This window comes from Crassostrea angulata, chromosome 7 (genome assembly GCF_025612915.1).
Source record: "Crassostrea angulata isolate pt1a10 chromosome 7, ASM2561291v2, whole genome shotgun sequence".
Lineage (NCBI taxonomy): Eukaryota > Metazoa > Mollusca > Bivalvia > Ostreida > Ostreidae > Magallana > Magallana angulata.
In genome coordinates, this window is record NC_069117.1 from 44590640 (window position 1) to 44613358 (window position 22719).

At 36.7% G+C, this 22719-nt stretch overlaps 1 protein-coding gene across 3 annotated transcripts; it reads right to left on the reverse strand.

The window, feature by feature from the left end:
- Positions 1-453: 453 nt before the first annotated feature.
- On the reverse strand, positions 454-22558 carry LOC128192060 (polyunsaturated fatty acid 5-lipoxygenase-like). 3 transcript variants are annotated; one of them, XM_052864473.1, is made up of 15 exons: positions 21518-22558; positions 7514-7558; positions 6033-6161; positions 5617-5714; positions 5276-5411; positions 5086-5181; positions 3567-3663; positions 3130-3247; positions 2071-2163; positions 1876-1936; positions 1671-1782; positions 1418-1509; positions 1146-1319; positions 879-1042; positions 454-743 (listed from the first exon to the last, which is right to left on the reverse strand). In XM_052864473.1, the coding sequence occupies exons 1-15, from the start codon at positions 22175-22177 to the stop codon at positions 629-631; spliced, it is 2190 nt and encodes a 729-aa protein (XP_052720433.1). In that variant the 5' UTR covers positions 22178-22558; the 3' UTR covers positions 454-628. The 3 variants fall into 3 exon arrangements, with proteins under 3 accessions (XP_052720433.1, XP_052720435.1, XP_052720434.1); XM_052864475.1 differs by lacking the exon at positions 21518-22558 and adding an exon at positions 17352-18228; XM_052864474.1 differs by lacking the exon at positions 21518-22558 and adding an exon at positions 15271-16334.
- Between the last annotated feature and the right edge of the window lie 161 nt (positions 22559-22719).

The following is a 22719-nucleotide window of genomic DNA, read 5'->3' on the forward strand; positions in this document are numbered from 1 at the left end:
GATCAGAAAAGCTCACTTGAATTTCAGCTCAGGTGAGCTAAGAAAAAATTCCCCACCTTTCTATATAAAAATATTTTCAACTCGATTGTTGTTCATTAATCAATTGTTCTACTACAATAGCTAGAAAAATTTATAAACAATATTTTATATAGCTTTATTACCCCTCTGGTAGGGGGAGATCACACTCCTTGGGATCATTTTACTGAAGAAAAAAAATGGAAATGTTGTCATTTTGCCTCCCAGTGCATTCTGAACTTGTATAGTTGAATTTTATATGAATTTAGATAACAGCATGTTTTAAAAATTGCATAAAATCGTTTGGTAATATTTTCCTGTTTAAGATGAATCCGGTATGCCAAGGATGCAGTGCTCTACATCCGCAACCACGGCAATCACATAACAATGCGGACGGAAGCGACCTGATATAACAGGGAGAAAAAACCAACAACGATGCACATACATGTACTTTTATATATACGTATATTAATTCAGTATAAAAGCAAGACCTTGAACATTTTAATCAATTAAGACTATATAAAGTCCATATATATTTATAGTCAATGTCATCTCTTAATATTGCACTAATTCGCTATAAAAAAAAAGCTTAATTTTATTAAAAAGTCAGAGCTTAGATGCTGATGGAATTGGGAACCACTTCCGGGTCTAGCCATTCGTATTTGGGATTTCTATGTTCGTTTCTTCTTTTTATTGTCTTGCTAATTTCTTGCAATTCTTCCCTGAACCTTAAAGAAAAAAATCAATATGTAAAATCCAGATATTTCATGTACACTGTATATAATAAAGGTTATTCACTTAAGTTAAAATTGCCTGGGTTTTCGTAATACACTGTACAATAAATAGTCGTGCTGCTTGCTTACTCTTGTACTATTCGTTTTGCATCTGGGTCAAAGATGTACTGCACTTCAAAGTCTCCCAGGCTCTTAGTACCGCGATCGCTGAGAATTTTAGTCACAGTCATAACGTCAAGCGTTGTTTTCTTGTCTGGGAGAGTAGACAGAATGTCCGCCTCTGTCAAGGAGGACTGTAAATCACAAGAGACAATTTCATATTTCACAAAAAAAAACCCAACTTTCACCGACATTGTCAAAACCCACTATAGTTGCAGATGCCTAATGCTAAAATACCTTGTCTTTAGGAGGAACACCGTTCATGGAAGCGGGATAATTTGGCGGGAAAGCATACTCGTCGTATTGCGGGAAATTTGTTGACGCATGCGCGACACTACATGTATAGATGATGGATGTGAACACCATGATTAACTGCTCTGGTTTGTCGAATTTGCCGTCAAACGGAACGCCCTGTGGGAATTTAAAATAATTTGAGATTTATTTTGAGTCAAAACATCAGATAAATATATCAACGAATTACGTTACGATAATTGCTTCCATGTCCCTACCAGCAGGCCGCATCCCCCCTCTTCACGTGATAACGTTAACTCGCGACCAAAGTTCTGAATTTCCCAGTCCTTTTCTATTTTCTCCGGGGAATCTGCAATTGTGTAATAATCGTAATGATCTATTTCTAAGGAAACTCAGCCTTTGAAAAGTTTCAGATATCCAATTAATTTGGTCGCATTTCGACTTTAACTTGACAATTGCATCAATTTCACACACAAAAATTTCTTTCCCCCAAGCGTAAAAAAGAATTACCATAGTAAAGGTTAATGTACTTGGTGACGTAATTTTTAATTGCATCATACAGCAATAAAGCATCATCTCGGAAGAAATAGCCTGGTAAAATTTTTCCATTGAGGCAGTAAACCTGAAGTAAGAAAAGATTTAATAATATGCAAGGAACAATTTTTATAATTTATTCATTATGACCAGTCATATCACTGGAAAAAAAATCACTCACTCCTCTTTTCTTGAGATCTTCGGGAAGCGTACCATGGACATCCATTCTCCATCGATTTAATCTTTAAAACGAATTGAAAATTAAAAACTTTCAATGAAATGAAATGAACGAATAGTTATTTGTTTTAAAAGTCACGCGCTTGAAATGAAACTATATGTGCTATTTGACAAAATGCGAAGTCAATTTTACAAGTACCCTCTGGCAATCAAATTGAACATTCCTTTGATGCCAATATTCATGGTCTTATCCACCCATCCGTTTGGAGCTACCAGCAATTCTAGTCCCCGCCTTCAAAAAAAAAGAGATAGACAAATGACAGCATGCACTGGCACTATGGTTTCTCTCCTGTGATGAATTCTTGTCACATAATCTATATTTCAGTTTCAAAAACATCTCAAATGGAAATTGTCTTTCGGAAAAGGATGAAGTCTAATGTGAGCAGTATATGCCCCAGGCACTTGTTTTGTTCGTTTCCTCTGTATTGAATTTATGAAGTTGTAATGTTATTGATTGTTATAACATTCACTGAACCCGGAAATCATGCACAATCTCTACACAGTAAACTATTTCAACGTATCTTATACAGTGATAGCAAGCAAAATACATATAAAATAATACGTATATTTGATTATTTGGGTATGCAGTGTGTTTTGAAAAAATCTTTGGTGGTCTGTCTTAATGGTATTTATTCGGTAATTGTTAAGACTTTGAATTACATGTTATGAACAAAGCGATCAAATCGATCATTCTTTATAAAAGTTAGATAACAGTATATTATGATAAACAAAGAAACTTTGTAAAAAAAAATGCATTATTTAATAAAACTTTGCTATACAGTACGGCGTTTCATTCATTTTTTAAATCAAAAAGAGTTTTGTTTAAAATGACATTTAGCAAATTAAGCAATAGTTTCTTTAAAACCTGAAGTGTTAAAAGAGCCATATCAATGCATCGAAGGTAAAAAACGAGCACATGGAAGGCCCTCAAATCTGGGTGGTCTTTGGAAATCAATACAAAGACATCAGGACAAAAGAATAGCACAAAAAATGAAACCAAACGCCGAGTTTGCTTTGCGTATTACTGATTTCTTTAAAACAAGTTCAAGAGCTGACAAATAATAGTTTTGTTCAAGAGTAAATGGGTATTGACTTTTTAGACTATTAAAAAGCATGCATTGTTGGTGGCAAAATATCTTTTTATGTTAACAATTATATTTTCAACAATGCAGAAATGGTTATTATAATACAAACTAACGTGTTAATGGCGATCAGATATAAGAAATGTGGGGCCAGGAGTTTGAAGAGGGGATGAGACTGCGAGAGGTTGCGATGAAATGACACACAGACTCCCTCCATAATTAAGTGGGTGTATCCTGTAAAACAAAAAAATTCCAGTTAACCATATGATGAAGTGATAAAAATAAATAGCAACGAAACTGATGCTGATATCAGTCATTGAGCGGATACTGTAGTTTCACCAGTAGGCTATTTGTTCGATGCCAATTTTTGTGATATTTAATGTCTATTGAAGTGCAATTTCTAATAACATTTGATTTACGAAAATTACTGCCCACGAATATTGGTGGCAACAAATAAACATATCCATGAAACTACATGTGATTTTCATTAAATCCACGAAAATTCATGCCCACGAATATCAATGAAACCATAGTACTGAGGTTGGCGGTTTACCGAGGTGAGTGAGAGATTGGTGGTAGCTAGCGTCCGCAAGGTTGTACCACATCTTGGCCATCATCCAGGTATAAGGTGGGTCTGTCGGCAGGAATACCTGGACATCAAATAGACAACGTGAATACATAGCATGGGTAGACTAGATTTGACAAACGTTACTTTGTAAAAATGCATACAGTACGGTATAAATAAGATTTAAACATGAACACTGTGTATATTCTCTAACCCTGAAGTTTTCCTCCTGGTCAAAAATAAACTTTAAATATTAGTAAAATTAAAAAAAAAATAATACTGTAAACCAACTTTTATTCGCGTGCGAGAAATTTTCGCGAGGTCAGCGAGAGTCTTGTCGTCGCGAATATTTCTCGGCGCGAACCAAACCTTTGTCTATAGTTTTTATAACAATACAGGTCTGGATAAGGCTTGGTCGCGAACATTAACGTTAGTCGTCGTAAACCAGTTAATCGGCAGTTAATCGCGAAATAAAGTAGCCGCGAATAAAAATTGGTATACAGTATAGAAAAACGAACGTCCCACTGTGAGTTATTCTATATACGTTTATATGTATACATGTATATCACAAAGATAAACAGCCTTGACCTCACAGCTCTTCAAGTAGAAGTACTAGTCTAGTACATGATATGCATGCGAGGAAAAGTAGAGCAAGTGCGCAGTAAACATCACAGTTTAGAAGACAGAATCACTTTGTTCAACGTTAGATAAACTTATGTCGTATCCGCCAATTTGTAACAATTAACTTATTTCCACTATACAAATTTTTACATGCTCTCAGAAAGTGGAGGGGGGGGGGGGGGCAACTCCATAATTATCTAATTCTTTATATGTAAATTTAAGAAAATTGTTTGCCATGAGAAAAAGTGGTGGTTGGGGGGCAGCCCCCCCCCAACCCGCTCCTCTGATGATACCTGCCTGAACAAGTAAATTGAACTACATGTATTATGATGAATCTTAGTAAAATAAACCAAAGGAGTCTCAATCTTTTCCCTTTTATGTCCTATTTGATTGTTTTCAAAAGATAATTTTTTTACATTGGTCATATTGTCCTTCTAAGCACTACCTTCAAAGAGATCATTTCTTGAAAAAAATAAAACCTACAAAACTGTTGTTGTATCGCCCGACTCCGACAAGTGGGAGTTTTTAGTTTTAACTATAGACATCGGCTTGTTCATCTGAAGTGCTTTTGTTTGAATGGATGTAAATTCATCGTATAAATATGTTTAACCCTCTTGAAAAGAATCCATTCAGTTCAACAGTATATTAAGTGCATGTAATAAAATAGCTTCACACATGCCATGAGTGGATCCAGACATATTCCACAAAAGGTACTAGTATTGGTCGAGGGATTTACCCCCCCCCCCCTCGGGGAGTAGGGGGTTCCGATGTATATTTTCGATTACTTTACTATGTTGAAAATTCCGAGGGGGCGGGACGCCCCCCCCCTCGAACCCATTCTAGATCTGCGCATGCATGCATAACACAGTGTGAGTGTTAGTCTTACCGGATTGTCGTCTGCTTTTTGCTGGAACAGCTGGATGGCAATGGGAACCAATCGTCCGTCGCCATTGATGAAAAATAAAGCAATGGGCACTGGGCACTATGAAGCAAATACATAATGATGAAAAAATGACAAACCGTATTAGGTAAAGTCAATAGCTTCACAAAAAATATAAATTAAAAATGACAGTTACCACAAAATCGTCACTCTTACAGGGGAGGTCCTGTAAGATTTCCAGGTCCACCATGAAGAGCCGCTTGGCTTCGATCACTTGGTGAAGCGGCCATCCCTCCAGAAAGGGCTGCAGCATCGTGTCGCTAACTCCCAGCCTAATGTGTCAGAAACACACAGCAAAGGTCAACATCTACCAACATTTTAATTTTTTTTTTTCATATCGAACTTCAGGTGTTACAGTTTTACACAAAAGCTATTTTATTATTTGATTCATCTCCATTTCTGGCAAAAGTCTCTTATCAGGTCTTCGTTATTCATATTCATTTTTCAAACGTAAACTTTCAAAGACTTTGTACTTGCTTTTTGGGAATTTCCGTACAGAGCTTTATCAGGGAGTGGTTCATACTATTAATCCTCTGCCATCCAAAGAAAATGTCATTACTCCACCGCTTGCATCCCTTCAAAAGAGTAAATTTTCAAATACTTTAAATTCGAGTTAAAATAAAGTTAATTAAGTAAAAAGAGGGGTCAAGTTAAAGATATACGCAAATTCATTTCATGGCAAATTACATATATTATTTAATTTGAATGAATATATACAACAAGAATACGACTGGGGTCAAATGACACAAAACAAAATTATTCTTCATGTATAAAAGGCGCTGAACCAAACGATCGGAGCAAATTAAGACCAGTCGATATCAATAAGTCATAGCAGCGCTACGCAGAACGCGTATATACGCGGCGGTCCCAACCAACAAGTTGCCTGATCTTACCAGAGGTTCTCCGAAGGCGTTAGTGAAAACCTTGGTCAGATGCTGGATCCCCTCCCACTTGCCGCCCTGTGTCAGCAGCTGTAACTTTGAGTCTGCTATCATTTTCAGCTTCCTCTTTGCAATATTCCACTAAAGGAGCATAAAGTAGAACCATTTTAACAAGAGCTTGGACTTTGGGTAGTTGTGTTAATCGGCATTGTGACGTAGACCTGTCTATTTCATTGCTGGCCACTCAGTCATGGCTCTTTGAAATCAACAAGATTTGGCTGGCTGTTGAGCGAAGACTACACAATAGGTGTATATTTCGCTTGACACCAGCATCATTTTAACTTGTTTTGACGCAAAAATGGATAGTTACATCCTATTGAAAGTCCAACGCCTTGTTAAAATGGTTCTAAATCTCAGTCATATATCAATAAAAGAACATTGATAACTTCCTTACTCTGTGACACCAAAAATGGAACAATGTGAATTAACTTTATTTTCAAAAGTAAAGAATGGTTTCATTCAAATGTCTGGATTTGTGACGTCATTTCATGGTTTTAACGATTGTCTGCTTTGTCTTATTATTACGTTTTTCTAATTAACAAATAATTTTTATTTATTTTGGCATAGTTATAGTAAAAAATAAAAAAAAAATTGTATGCCTTCGTGAAATTCAATGTTTGCTGATATCTCTTCTATAAGTATAGCTTGAACATAAATTTGAATCTACATTCTCTAAGTGATGTATAAAAGCAAATCTGAAGCATTCATTTATCATTGGATAAAAACTGCCATTTGTTATAGATGTAGAGCAAGGCTGTTTAACCTTTCTAAAAATATTGTTAAGGTTTCATTTTTACACTAAACTAGCATTTAAAAAAATCCTCTCTGACTTAAAATGATCAAAAACTCATAAAATACGTATTTATCACCACTCAGTTTCTGGAAAAAAAAATCAGTAAAAACACAATTATACAATAACCATAATTCCTTCACAAATGAAGGGTCGGTTGAAAGGGTAACGCCCCCGTAGAGTGTAAATAGACATATTATATAAAAGATTTGTGACATTCTAACTCTCATCAACTCAAAACCGTTATTTCCTATGAGGATGTGCGAAGAATTAATGCGACCAGATCTTTCCCTCGCTGGAAATCGAAAGTCGAGGAAACCCACTCGGATCTGGACGCAGATCACGGTAAAAATCTTGAGAGGTTTCGCGGAACAAAGATCCGAATAACAATTTTTGGCGAGATCTTACACTGTTAACATTCCGTCTGGATATAAAATCCATTTATTGTTTTTACCAAAGAACAGCGACCTTTTGATGAAGCATCATCACCATCGCAGTCACTGCATAAGTTGGGTTTGAAATTTGAAAACAGATATCGGTTGAGAGTTCTAGGAAAATCATTCGGCAAATTAAATCGGTTTTACCAATAAATCATGAATACTGCAGTAAGTCAGAACCTTTAGACCTAATCAACACAACTTACTTTGTAGTCAAAAGAAAACTGCTCGTCGTCCGGAATGGCTTTCACCTGAAATTAAAATTAATCAAGATTAATTTGATGTCTTTTTATTCTCTTTAAATGCTGTTTTGCTCAATATTATTTTAAACATATGGTAATCTCTCTCTCTCTCTCTCCTCTCTCTCTCTCCCCCCCTCTCTCTCTCCTTCTTTCTCTCTCTCAGTTACTTCCTTCTTTATCTATTTCAGCAACCAGAGGATACACTTATCTCTTTGTATAAAATAAGGACGGATGAGAAATCTACAAGTGGACACTTACAGATTTCAACACAATGGGAAGATTATAAAAGAAAAGGGGAAATTACGATAAAAATGATGAAAATTAAAAAAAACCAAAAACAAACAAGAGGCCAATTGGCCTTAACGGTCACCCGAGTAGCATATATCCAATACACAAACTTGTCATGGAGTCTCATATATGCATCTAATTAATTAGGTTTCATACTGGAGTAGAAAAATTATAAAGAAGGTGTTGCAGTTCCTATGCTATTTCCCCCTAAAGGAGTTGCAGATAAAATTGAAAAATCAAACTTACAGAATTCGATGTGAATCTTTTATTGCACACAACGTTGTACATAAAGCAGTGTAGAATTTTATTTGGAAAGTTTGTAGTAACTTTTATGAGACCATGAAATAAATTTGAAAATGGTCACACAGACAAATGAAACTGATTTCATGCATTTTAAGAGGGGAATCCTCATTGTTCTGAAAAACTGCCTCCTTGAAACAAAATTATTTTAATATTAGCATTAAGAACCAGGTATTTTCTTAAAAATTACCATTTTCGAATTTTGTTTCAAAGAGGCATATTTTTAAAAAATTGAATTTTAAGAAAAAAATATTTATACCCTTAAAATGCAAAAGCAGTTTGCTAATTTACACCTGAGATATCTATGTCGACTGTGGTCTAGTGGTTAAGCAGACGGACTTTAAACGTGAGAACTTTTTTGTTTAGGTTCGAATCCTGATGTGTTTGGTATTAATTTTATGAATGATTTTTTAATACGTTTTGACAAAGGTAACAAAATTTTAAAAACTAAAATGAATAATGTCGATTTTTAAATAAAAATTTTAGAGTACGGTTAAATTAATTTGTTCGTTCCTGCATCTGATCTCGTACATGTACTTCCTGTGTAATGTACCCGACGTATACGTACATGAACGAACTGTCCACATATATATATATATATCACATACTAAAGAGGACTTCAACACAACGTACAAGTGCCTTGCATCTATAATTATCAAGAAAGTGAGTGTATCTTCTTTGAAAAATCATGCCGTTTACAAAGACACAATGCGACCTATGCAGGTCATTTAAAGCAAAAGGCCAAACAAGAAAAATAACTGTTAACCAGTACGAGTGGGCAAAGAAGCAATCAGCAAATGTAAATCGTGATGGACACATGTGTTCCAAGTGTTTATCCAAATACTACAGAGACATAAAATCATTACAGTCAAAAGAAATATCAACCTTTGAACCAAAAATGGTCAAATGTGAAAATTTTATTGCTCTCCCATTTCCACGCGCTGGAAAGTCAAAATCAAATTGTTTTATATGTAAACATAAACACACTGGTCTTTGTATGGTACCAGCGGACGCCAGGGTAGAAATTTTCTTGCGGTGGGGCGTTCTAATACCGCTAGGTGTGCATTGTTGCAAATCACATTTGCAAAATAAAAAACTGAAACCTGATGTAAAGATTAATGCACAAACAATACCAAGTAAACGGATACTGGCTGCTGACCTCGTGGGCATTTTAAAGGATGTACACCATGTTATGTCTGGTACAGACAATAAGCGACTCAATTTTGATGAGGAATCATCCTTTACCGACGAAGATCTTTTCAATTTAACAGGACTTAATAAATCTCAATTTGCAGACCTTGTTCTCAGAGCAGATATTAAACCAACAAAACGAAGCATTGGACGACCTAAGCAAATGATAGGCATGCTTCTTTTAAAACTCCGAACTGGTCTTTCTTTGAGGTACATTATTCTACATGTCACGCTTGTAAATAAAAACATTTAACACTACTCCAAATATACTGATTTAAACATTTTAAAAAATATGTTAATCATTGACAAATGAACATCCCAAAGACCGATTTATTGTAAGCGTAACATATATTTTAAGGTACTCGGTATCAGTTTCGAAGTATTTAGAATTGTGTTTCTATAAAAATACAAAGCCTGTCGTATTAGGATCCCGTATTTCCCCCTCCAAATCGATGTCAGTTCTTCTACCCATTCTCATCAATCCATCTGCTTAAAGTAGTATCCATACATTTATTAATTCGTCCATCTATCTATCTATCTATCTATCTATCTATCTATCTATCTATCTATCTATCTATCTATCTATCTATCCATCAATCCATCCGCCCAATCATTTATCCATCCATTCGCCCATCTATCCATTTATCAGCACATCTATCTATCCATCACTCTCTCCGTATGATTTAGTTTCCGAAATTTAGCTTATTTTGCTTAATGCGGGATCCTATGCGATGTTTTTTAATTAAGGTATCCGACCCATATAAGGACGTAATTTTTTTAACCTTGAATATCCATCATGGATTAAATACTCTGACATTAATTCAAAGCATTTTAGTTTAGAAAAAGATTTACCGAGAGAAATTTTCAAAACCATTGTTAACTAAGCAGTAATTAATTAATGAATATTGCATTAAGGTCTATAGGGACAAGCACAATTTTTAGAATAAAAAAGTAAGCATAAAGAATATCAACAAATGCTTTGGTGGAAAGATGTATTTAATCATTAGAAATACAACTATTGAAAACACACTTTATACCGAATACATTTTTTTAGAATTATGTTTTTTAGTTTAAAAGCAAAGGGGGATAAATCTTCAAGAAAAGGATCCAGATTCATTGAATCTGGTACTATTATGGATCGGATACCTTAAAATGTATCTTGTGTACATCATCATAATTCAAACTGAGAACAGAGTTGCAGTAGTGTAACAAAAGTTTTTTTTACCATATTTCCAAATTGCATACATGTATATTGCTATATTTCAGACTGATAGGGACTTTGTGTGGTTCATTAAAACGATACCAAGTCTCGAGGATGATCCAAAGAGGAAAGAAAGCGCTTTCTTCGCACTTTGTCCAAAATTTCGTCGGATTTAATGCAATAAGTAGGGACGATGTAATAAACAAACACACATCAGATGTCGCCGTTTCCATTTTCAGCAATTTTTTGTCCGATTCTGCCATTCTAATTCTTGATGGAACTTACATTTATATCCAAAAAAGCACAAAAAATAAAGTCCAGAGAAAATGCTATAGCATGCATAAGCACCGTCCGCTTATCAAACCAATGGTTGTGGTTACCACGACAGGGTACATCTTATCAGTTGTTGGGCCGTTCTTTGCTGATGGAAAAAACAATGATGCAGCAATTATGAGAAACATGATAAACACAAACGCTGATGGAATTAATGATTGGTTAAAAGAGGGTGACATATTCATCCTGGATCGAGGATTTCGAGATGTTCTTGAACTTTTAGAAGACGGAGGATTTCACACTGAATCCCCCGCATTCCTTCCAAAATCCTCTAAACAATTTTCCACCAACGATGCTAATCACTCACGACTAGTCACAAAAATACGTTGGGCCGTAGAGTGCATTAATGGTAGAATAAAATCATGGAAGTATTTTGATAAAGTTGTCCCTAACTCCGATATTCATAATGTTAAAGATTATTTGCAAATTGTTGCTGCTTTGTGTAATTGCTATCGTCCCTCTCTTCATAAAAATTCTAATGCAGACTGTGAAATTGCCCAGAAAATGTTAAAGATGGCAAGTCAAGAAAACCTTGTACAGAAACGAGTTCTAAGTGATAATGCACTACTTCATAGGAGTTATTTATATGATTTCCCTAAGATGACGGAGGATGATATACGAGCACTAACGTTCGGTATATATCAGGTCCGCCAAGCAGCATCCTATATTGATGAGTACATGCATGGTACCACATCACAAATATATTTCCGAAAATCTATGTCGGATCTTATTCATGCCCGAATACAATCTCGGCATACATCAGCCAAACAGTACGACATCTGGGTTGAACATGATAGAAAGACCGTCACTGGATGGTATTGCCAGTGTCCTATAGGTTCAAGAACTGTTGGCACATGCTCACACGTAGCCTCAGTGATTTGGTTTTTAGCATATGCGAGGCATAACAACTATAAACCAAAAAAGGACAGAATATCGCCTTTGTTGATGGACGCTGCGGAAGGACGTTAAACATACGAATATGATTATAAACTGAAAGTACATTGAAAAATAGATATTTTTTATTTTATAAATGTATTTGCGATCCGCTTCGCTCCTACTTTAAAGAGCGGATTGGAAATCCTTGGCTTGCGAAGATGTTATGCATGGTTATTTCTTATTAATGGTGTATGAGAGAGATAAACACTAAAAAAGTAAGTGAACAACTGACCGAAAGAACCATGCAGATGAAATAAAATGTTTCGGGTTATTGTGTGCATGTATATATACTGTAACAGCATATATACACAACGTAGTTACATGTATTTGACAGTCAATTTGTTTATAAAAATATGTTCGATGTGCATACATGTACATTGTACGTTTCATTTTAATTTCCTTTGGCATGCTCCTTTTTTATACAATACTGAAACAATGACTACAATTCAACGATAATAAGTCGAATACAACAGTCGCCATGCAGTCATTCGATATGCTCGATAAAAATTAAACCGTGTATTACATAAACGTAAAATTTTATGTGTTTGGCCTAAGAGAGAACATACCGCTATGTAAATATAGGCGTCCACGTAATAAGTCTATATTAAGAGATACGAGGATTTAAATGTCCTTCTCGGTTTAGGTGAACTCTCCGCATTTGTGCAACACCTTCTTTGTAATGACAACCACATTTAATTCAAAAAGAACTGTGAAACCTATAATTTTGGTGAAAAACTAAAAGATCTGGTCTACAAAATAATGAATTTAGTTTTCCTTTCAGGTGTGTGGGAGTAAAGAAGATAATTTTTTAACGTTATATGCATTAGCATCTATACATCCATTTTGGCCCTGCCCTAGAGTCAAAACCCATACCCCAGGGGACATGAAAATTAAAATTTCAGTAGAGGACTTCCTGGTAAACATAATTATTAGTCGGTTTTTTTATACAGATGTGTGAGAATAGAGAAGAAGATTTTTAAACATTATATGCATTAACACTTTATTGCCATATTGCCCCCCCCCCTCATGTCCTGAACCCCTGACCCAGGGGCCATGAATTTCACAATTTAGGTAAAGGAGATTGTGGATATCATAACCATGTATTCAGTTTTTTGCCCACATGTGTGGGAGTAGAGAAGAAGATTTTTTAAGATTTAAATCATTTTTACTATATGGCCATATTGGCCCCACCCTAGAGCATGAACACCTAACAAAGGGGTCATGAATTTCACAATTTTAGTAGAGAGCCTCATGGACATCATAATCATGCATTTAGTTTTTAACAAATATATATGGGAGTAGAGAAGAAGATTTTCTAAAATTTAATACATTTTGACTATTTGGCCATATCGGCCCCACCCTAGAGCCTGAACCCCTGACCCAGGGGTCATGAATTTCACAATTAAAGTAGAGGGCTTCATGGACATCATAACCATGCATTTAGTTTTTAACAAATATATATGGGAGTAGAGAAGAAGATTTTCTAAGATTTAATACATTTTTACTATTTGGCCATATTGGCCCCACCCTAGAGCCTGAACCCCTGACCCAGGGGTCATGAATTTCACAATTTAGGTAGAGGGCTTCATGGACATCATAACCATGCATTTAGTTTTTAACAAATATGTATGATAGTAGAGAAGAAGATTTTCTAAGATTTAATACATTTTTACTATATGGCCATATTGGCCCCACCCTAGAGCCAGAACCCCTGACCCAGGGGCCATAAATTTCACAATTTTGGTAGAGGGCCTCAGGGACATCATAACCATGCATTCAGTTTTTTCCTCACTTGTGTGGAAGTAGAGAAGAAGATTTTTGAAAATTTGGCTTTTTTGCATATTTGGCCCCGCCCGTGGCACCCCAGGGGTGGTAGAGCCATAAATTTCACAATTTAGATTCTTCTTACCATAGAGATGCTTCACACCAAAAATGGTAACGATTGGCCTTGTAGTTTTCAAGAAGAAGTTAAAAATGTAAAATTGTTAACGCACGACGCACGACGCACGACGACGGACGAAGACCAATTGCAATAGGTCACCTGAGTGACTCAGGTGACCTAAAAAACAACTGTTCAACACTCAAAATGTACATCGTAAAACAAATATTACTTCAGGTTTCTTATAACTTCTGGTTTCTGTGTCAGTGATGTGTGTAAATTTTACAGTTTTTGGTAAAACTTGTACTGCGGTTACTTATTAAACATTCAATATCTACATATATTGTGCTGCACTTTTAAAATTTGTGCCATGTCTTTGCATTAAAATGTACGTGAGTAAACTTGAAAGCAGTGTTCTATATAAATCAAGTTGCAAAAATGTCTGAGTGGCTTCGTTTGAGTTATTCCGGTATCTAAAGTGGTCAAGAGTCTTTGAAGTTCGACTGAAACTTTTTTAGCTTATCAAATGACGGCCAGTGGCGGGTGATATGCCAGGGGTCTTTGACTAAGACTCTTTTTGTGGTTTCCTGAAATTTACATAAATATATCCTGTTGTGATATTATGTCTCTCAATTACAAAAAGAATTCTCTTAAAAAACTACCTAAAAGCAATCTTAGACTAGTAATCCCAACAGTTGCTTTCTGTAGCCTGTCGGCTATATCTGCAATTGTGCTTAATATACCACTGACTATATTTCAGAGTTGATCAAATGTTATATAAACATACTGTCATTCCAACACAACAAGAGGACATCATATTCGATGACTTCTTTATATAATAGTATTAAGATAAATGCTTATTGGACATAATTTGAACATGTATACACGATGCATTCGTTGTGCATTTGCCATTGAATGACCTTTTAAATATGTAAAGTATTTAATTGTATAAATAAACATAAAGATTGACCTTGAAATCAAGTATTCTGGAAAAATGGGTCGTATTTCCGCGTTACAGAAAACTCGGCTTCTCGATGGTTTAAACGTTCTCTGTTTGTGGGGGATTCACCTGTGCAGCAATTTTTTTCTGCGGCTAAGCATGTGATGGCTAAATTAATAAGCTTTACAGAAGACTTTACATTATAAAAAGATTCTTCTATGTTTTTCAATCAATTTGAATCTTCAAAAGCTTTGATCGCCGTTTCCTGTAGAGCGGGTCGCGGTGGGCGGCAGGTAGGAACGTGGATGTAGGCGTTGTCGGTTTGAACACACTGATTGTACCATACCTCGGATACACACACCTTGAAATTCCTTAGCAAAGAGGTTTTATTTAAAGAAAATTCAGATTGCAAATATATGCTTCGTCGAGCACGTTACAATCAATTTGTAATGGGATTAATGCAAGAAACATTTTTAGAATCTTTTTTTTTTATAGCCAATATAGAACCATACTGCAGTACAATACCGTTTATGAACTTGAGTTTTGTTTTTGTTTACTCTTTGTATAAAAAGAACGCCGTTTGTGCACATTTTAGGTATTTTTATAATCTTTTAAATCTTTTTGCAGTAAATCTCTTCGTTGCTTTCTCCTACCTGGGAAGGACCATCCTTCACTTTAACACACTGTTGGTATAGATTGCACTTCTCTCTTAACTCCATTTTCCGTTGCTCTGCATGTGGGTCATATTGGGGCAATGACGTATCAAGATGAACTATTTTGTAGTGATAGTTTGGTCTAATCCAACGATAGACGGGAAAAACGAAAATGTCATTGGATTTACGGTTCTCCACCAAAATTTTATTCACATACCAATCGCTTGCAACTCCCGAGTCATCTCTCCAAAACTCTATTTTAGATATGATATTGCCAAAATTCTTAAGTTCTGGAACGTGGAAAGTATCCAAAGAACCAGCTTCAAAGTCATCACGGAAGAAATTATCCAGCGTGATATCCTGCGTGACGTTTCCCTCACTGTCGTGCAGACGTATTTTGACGTTAGCGTTGGTTCCCGCGCCTTTTAGGTCCCCGGTACGAACATACACCATGTAATCCGCCTTCGGGGCACCACAGCAGTTTCCCATTGCTCACGTGTAGTTGCTCACTAAATCCAGTCTTTCATTACCTTAACACAACTCACCAGATCAAATATTAACTGAGCACACGCTGCTCATAAAGAAAATCCTACGAGACGTCCCGAGTCTGTATAGTTCCGATGTTGTGGATGCACAGGTAGCAGTTGGGTTATATATTCATAATAGACGGGGCTCGTGCTTAACCGTTATATTGATCCTCCGATGTCGCATGCAACAGATAAAATGCACCCTGGATTTTTTCTTAAGATTGTGCTGTGTCGCTGTTAGTAGAACAGCGATAAACCACCTGGCCAAAGATAGTCATTGAAGCTATGCGAAATACACTTCAACTAAAAAGGGATTACCAAGAGTGAAAAATTTAAATGTTAAGAGATTTAAATAGGCCGTCATAAAAATAATTTTACGCTAAAATGCGTATGGGCTAAAGATATACAGTATGGGAATGTATAGTTCACTATAAATGACTTAGTGTAGGTCTAATCTAACTAAGTATACACCACCTGTCCGATAAATAGTAAAATCAAAGTACTGACGCTACTGAGGAACCAATTTTCCACAGTACAGCCCGGATGTCAAGGATTGCGTTCACTGAATGTGTATAGGTTAAATCAAACCGGAAATCGATGCAGGTCAACATACGTCTGTTGACTGACATGACATGCATTTGCAGTTATAGTATGATGACCCACGATCAGGAACGATAACTACCAATGACCTTTACAGGCGATTTCTGTCAAATTCTGTCCAGTGTGTAAAACATATTGCGTTTCAATTATAATTACAATTTCTTTTTAGAAAATTTCTAAAAAGCAACCTATCAAAAACGTATTTTAATGACTGAACCTTAAAAATAAGAGAAGAAGCGGGAAGGGGGGGAGAGAGAGAATGAAATAGTTATGTTGTTCTTTAAGTTCTAAAGAATAAATCATGCACATGAAGCTAGAAAAGTATGCCGATCGAAAAAAAATATAGATACATCTGTCAAAAACTTTCGCTGCCGACAGCGTAAGTTCAAGCTTGTAGTGACAGAGGCTTGCAATTATAAACTATATAACTGCACTTAAATATTTGTAAAAGAAAAATGATGTTTGTTGACGATATTCTAGCCTTTTTCCTCATCCCAAAAGCGCATACACAAAATGCATGTTTAAAGGAATCACAGAGGAAAAAAGTGCAACTGCTTGTAACGTGTTCTCTCGTGAAAAACTGAAGCAATTAGAATAGACTGCCCGAGATAGCTACAGACGAGTTGTTAATCACGTCGGCATCTCACGTATCCGGCTGTATACAAACCTGTTTCTGAAGACATCTTAAGATTTTGTGAATAATTGATGGGCAGTTAATGCAATCATATAATGGGAAACCAAAATGTTGCATTTAAAATATTTTTTTCTTCTTCGGTATTTCTGGAAACAAACCTGTTGTTCCGAAGAGATTTGAATGTTTTGTAGACATCAGATTGACAATGAATATAAATGCAATCATAAAACTGAAAGCCCAAAAATGTTGCATTTGAAATGATTTCTTTATCCTCTATATTTCTGTTACGCATCGTTTACATGTAGGTAAGAAGTTGTTACCTGTGCAGGTAGGCCTGGACCCTTCACAGAGAACTCATACAGTCTCCTTTTCTCCTCTACGTGCGCACTCCGTTGGTCTGCGAATCTATCATCCTGGGGCAGGAAAGTGTCCAAATGTTGTATTCGGTAAGGCACGTGCGCTTTAATCCATCTCAAAAACGGAAAATGGAACTGCTTCCCTTTTTTCTCTACTGTAATCCTCTCCAGGAACCAATCAGCTGCCACCCCAAAGTCGTTCCTCCATACCTCCACCCATTCAATATCCCCAACGTCCTCGTCACAGATACAAAACTCGTCTGTGGCGCCCTGCTCAAAATCGTTCCGGAAAAGGTTATCCAACACCGCGGGTTTCGTGGCTCGACCGGTGTTTCCGTGCAGGACAATGTGCACAGTGGAATCGGTTCCGGAAAGAAAACGATCGCCGGTTTTAACTATAATTGTGTAATCCATTAGAATTAAGTTCTCTCCGGGATCTCTATATCATGATCCTGTCTACCAGATGCATCCAATTGCCGGATTCCTGGCTCGAAATCACCGCAGATTCTTACGCTGCTTATCAGCTGTACGATGCTAATTCGTTACAAAATACATGGGCAGGTGCTCATGCATTCGATGCTTGGATGATGAACTTTAACTTTTTAAACAAACTGTCGGCGTAATTGGGTGGAAAGAAACGTATATCTTAGCTGTAAGTCTGATGCTCTTGGATTAAACAGTCGTCTGTTCTATGTAATGGTCATCCTGCTTCACTCTGAACACTTTGACACAATTGGCATAACTCAACCTCCATAAGTGTGATAATTAAATGTATCTGTTTGTGTTATCTGTCTTAATGTACAAGTTCCTCATAACTGAATTTCAAGTACCTCAATAGCAATGGCAACCAGCGAAATTGCATCGACATCAAACAGTCACACTAGGTGGTATACAAAAATGTAGTCCCGATGTCCCCATCAATATATTTTTAACATTATAAAATTATATACTTTTTAAGGATAAGGAAATTCATTGACATACATTTACGGTATCCTGATGATAAGAGAGAAAGGAAGAAAGACAATTATACCGATAAAAAAAACCTCAGTCAATCTTTTAAATGGACGGGTTGATGGATGGATGGATGGATGGATGGATGGATGGATGGATAGATAGATAGATAGATAGATAGATAGATAGATAGATAGATAGATAGATAGATAGATAGATAGATAGATAGATAGATAGATAGATAGATAGATCTGACGAGGTAAACGGTAAGCAGGTGTATACAGGTGGGTTAAAGCGCCACACAGTCTACCTCTGTTCTCAAGCCATTAATCGGGTTTTAACAGTACATGTATGTACGTGTGTGCAAGAAAAAATAATTTGAGATTTCTGTTTTTGACTTTTAAATGCATTTAAAATAGGTTAGAGAATATTATGTTCCTTTGTGTAATCCGACAGAATTTCGTTTATAAATGAGGGGATTAGGAAGTAAATTTGTATTATATATTACGTTTAGTTTATTGGCAAAAACTGTTGCTACAAAAAGTTTGATTTATTAAAAACATATTTTAAAAAATATTAACATAAAGAATTAAATATTTGCGTATGGATAAATTTAAATTACTTTTTAAAAAGCAATTAAAGCTACATGTAATAAGGTGTGAAGAGAATAAAAAAAACTCCTTTATATTGGAGTTAGGATTTTCTTTTAACAAGACGACAGAGTGAACTGCAGAGAAATACAGTAGCTATGTCAGATTATCATACCTACATCACGAAAAAGAGTTATTAATGGAAATATAGCTTCATGGAGATGGTGAATAAAGGTTTAAGCTATATATACAATGGGAAAAGGAGGTTCGAGACTTGTAAATGATACACATGCGCAATTGTAGCAGCGTGGGGTGTTGGGGAAGGGGGGGGGGGGGGTAATAGTATAGCGAGGTGGGAATTATCAAACCATTGGGAAATTAAAGTTACATTTTCTTTCCAAATAGCAACTGTGCTGTATGAAGGAATAAGTATCGTGGAAATGTAGCTACATTTTAATGTATCTTTGATTAACAGCTGATCCACACACCAACACTAAAGTATCTAAAATAGGGATGTAGACCATAGCATTATTATTTTTTTTTAAATGGCGTCGCTGCTTTATGGTATTTTGCATATTTATCTAATATTCCATTACAACAAGGACATTATTTTTCTCGAGAGGATAGATTAATAGAGAAAGGGAAAGCTTTCCTTTTTATAAAACGCTCGTTTAGCCGTAATTGTTTGTGCAAGGAACTGTGAAAACCAAATAAAGGCATTGCCTCCAATATTTTGATAAAATAACGGTTAACTTATCGGACACCCAGTTACCCCGTACAGTGGCGTCGGAAGAAAGTTGAAAAAGGGGGGGGGGGGTAGACTAATCCTCAGAAATCTTGACAAACAAAAAAAAACCAAAACCTAATACCCATAATCATGAAAAACATAATCCGTGCGGGGGGGGGGGGGGGAGAGGGGGGTATACCTATACTGTTCCCCCCCCCCCACCCCAAAAAAAATTGACTACCAAAAACAATCCCCCCCCCCCCGAATCATGAAATCCATGTGTGTGTGTGTGGGGGGGGGGGGGGGGGGGGGGGGGGGGGGGGCTAGTATACCTTTGCCTCCATTTTTCAATCTTATTAAGGTAAATTTAGGAACGATCATGTTTGCTGCGAGAAAAATTGGGGGGGGGGGGGGGGGCTGGACCCTCCCTGATGCTGTGTCTAATGGTAAGGTCTAACTTTGCAAATAAAGTGGGTACAATCAACAAGTCAGATTAAATATTTCAAAACGTGTTGTGTGCAATTGAATGACGTGAAAATGTTCATTAAATCGAAAGGAAATCATGCGCGGATCCAGAAATTTTTTCCAGGGGGGGTCCGAAGGATAATTGTGTTTGCCAGGGGGGGTCCGAGGCATATTTTCGCGATAATTTTACTATGTAAATTTAATAAATTTTCATTTTCCAGGGGGGGGTCGGGACCCCCCCCGACCCCCCCCCCCCCCCCCCCCCCCCCCCCCCGTCTAGATCCGCGCATGGAAATTATCAAATACCGGTATCATATATACACGGACTGTTAACAGCAAACAGTATGTGTTTGTTTGCATCTTCAAGCGAGAGAGAGAGAAAGAGAGAGAGAAAGAGTGGTTATTAAGTGGACATGGGAAAATATCAATGGCTCTATTAGTACACTCTCGACAAGGAGGTTAGAATTGCAGCTCGAGTCAAATATTTACAGACTATTACCCAGTATTCCCTTCTTGTGGGATTTTTTTTCTTCTCTGTGTCAAGATCTATGCCCTTTAACAGCAACGATGCTGCATAACCTTGATCCGCTTAATTACAATGTAATGAAACAAACAGAATTGACACGCATGTTTGATAAGATTTATAAACATCAAACAAAGCACAGGAAATGGTTCTTATGTTTGATTCACGGATCTGCTCGGTTTTGTGTATCTTACTAGGTTCCTCAATCCATCGGTAAATATTTGTAAAATGCAAATAAAGTTTTTTAAAAATTATTTCATATGCAAATTATAACATTTTTTTCTCAACGTTACCAACGAGGTTTTCCAGGTAGTGAGTTGGCGGAATTTATAAATAGTAGTTTAACCAAAAAGTAAACTTTACTACTATACTATAGTATGTGTAATAATTCTTAATTCCTTCGCTCTCCTTACACTCATCACGCACGATATTCCGTCACAGCACAGGAAATAACTATACCGGGAGCTACTTCAGAAAGGAAACTCAACGAGAGCAGCCGAATGCGACATACCCAACATTTCTTCAATTTAAACCATGCATCCACAAATTGAACTTTAGATTCTCGATTTTTAGGTATTGATTTTCCTTTTAAAAGCCACCCTGGGTTGGGACATTTAGGACAAAGGTGCAGTGTTTTGAGAGGCAAAATTTTACCTGTCCGACTTTCACGTAATTCGTTATCTGTGAGAGAAATTGCCTTCGGCTATTTTGTGTATAAAACGTATCATTTAATTTCTACAGTGTTTTAGGTTCAATTAACATAAATGTTAATGTGTGTTCTCTTTGCAAATTAAAACTACAAGCAATTGACATCTATTCGAGATAAAATCGCTTTACATTACCTAGGGAACTCGCTAAAAGCAATTTGACATACCTGGCACGGCAACCCGGGCACTCTTTGGGTATACTGGTATTTGAGTCGTATATCCTCCAAATCCATGTCTCGCTGGTCCTTATGGGGGTCATCTTGGGGGAGGAATGTGTCCAGATGTTGAATAAAATAGTGGAACTCGGGGCGGATCCAGCGGTATATCGGAAAAATAAAGTCCTGTTTCTTTTTGTTAATGGTCACTTCCACATAGTCACAGAACCAATCGCTGTACATCCCAGCATCATCGCGCCAAAGTTCGATCTGGTGAATCTCGTCCAAGTCGACGACATCCTTCACCGTGAATTTATCTATCTGACCACGTTCGAAATCGTCCCGGAGAAAATTGTCCAGCTTGGCTGCTTTCGTCTTTTGGCCCTTGTCATCGTGTAAGATGACTCGGACGTTGGCGTCCGTACCCGCGCGTTTTTTATCGCCGGTTTTGACAACCACCTTATACGATACCGACTTCCCTGCCATCGTTGTGGTGCATTGCCGAGCGCTCAAACATAAATAACTTCCACGTGGTGGGAACTGTAAACAACCTACGCGGCTCGACAGGGGCCGGAGGTGGTTGATGAAATGACGTTTGCCGTTTAGACTCGGAAGGTGGGGGCGCGCGAGAGAGAGCGCCAATCGAGCCATCATCCACTGTGGCGCACTCATCGTTGATCTCAGAGAAATGATCCGTTCAAATTGTTAACAGTATATTATTGACATATACTGATATATTCACTTTAGACCTTCCTGGATTTTAAATGAATGATTTCACACAACACAATCCATTCAGCATGATATAATTTTAACAACGAAATAGTAGAGGATTAACTGTAGATTACTACCCCAAATAATCACCAAAAAAATAATTCTATTGCAACATCGAAATTTTTTTATGAAGTAAGTTGTAGTGGGAAGTGAAATAAAAGATCATTTCATTGAAGATCTATGTCATTGCAGACGACAGCAAACCCGACAGTAACCTACTTTCGGAGTAGATCGGTAAAAATAAAAACGTCCTTCAACAAGATGATACTCAACATGTCATAATATTCAAATTTTTATATCTATCTACTGTCCCTTTTGGTGGCCTCCTTTCTTAAACATATGGCTATAATTGGAGTTTAAATTTTATGGACCCCCTATAGCCGTTCTCAGCGGTTCATAACATTTATACTGCGTGATCTCCGAGGGGATCATAACATGACTTT

Bases quoted from the DNA above. Each gene is read 5' to 3' on its own strand.
- LOC128192060 (XM_052864473.1), bottom strand. From the start codon at position 22,177: ATGAGTGCGCCACAGTGGATGATGGCTCGATTGGCGCTCTCTCTCGCG. The intron at 1,783-1,875 runs GTGAGTGATTTT...TTCTTACTTCAG, and splicing joins AAGATCTCAAGAAAAGAGGA to GTTTACTGCCTCAATGGAAA. The intron at 1,043-1,145 runs GTATTTTAGCAT...TGTGATTTACAG, and splicing joins GTGTTCCTCCTAAAGACAAG to TCCTCCTTGACAGAGGCGGA.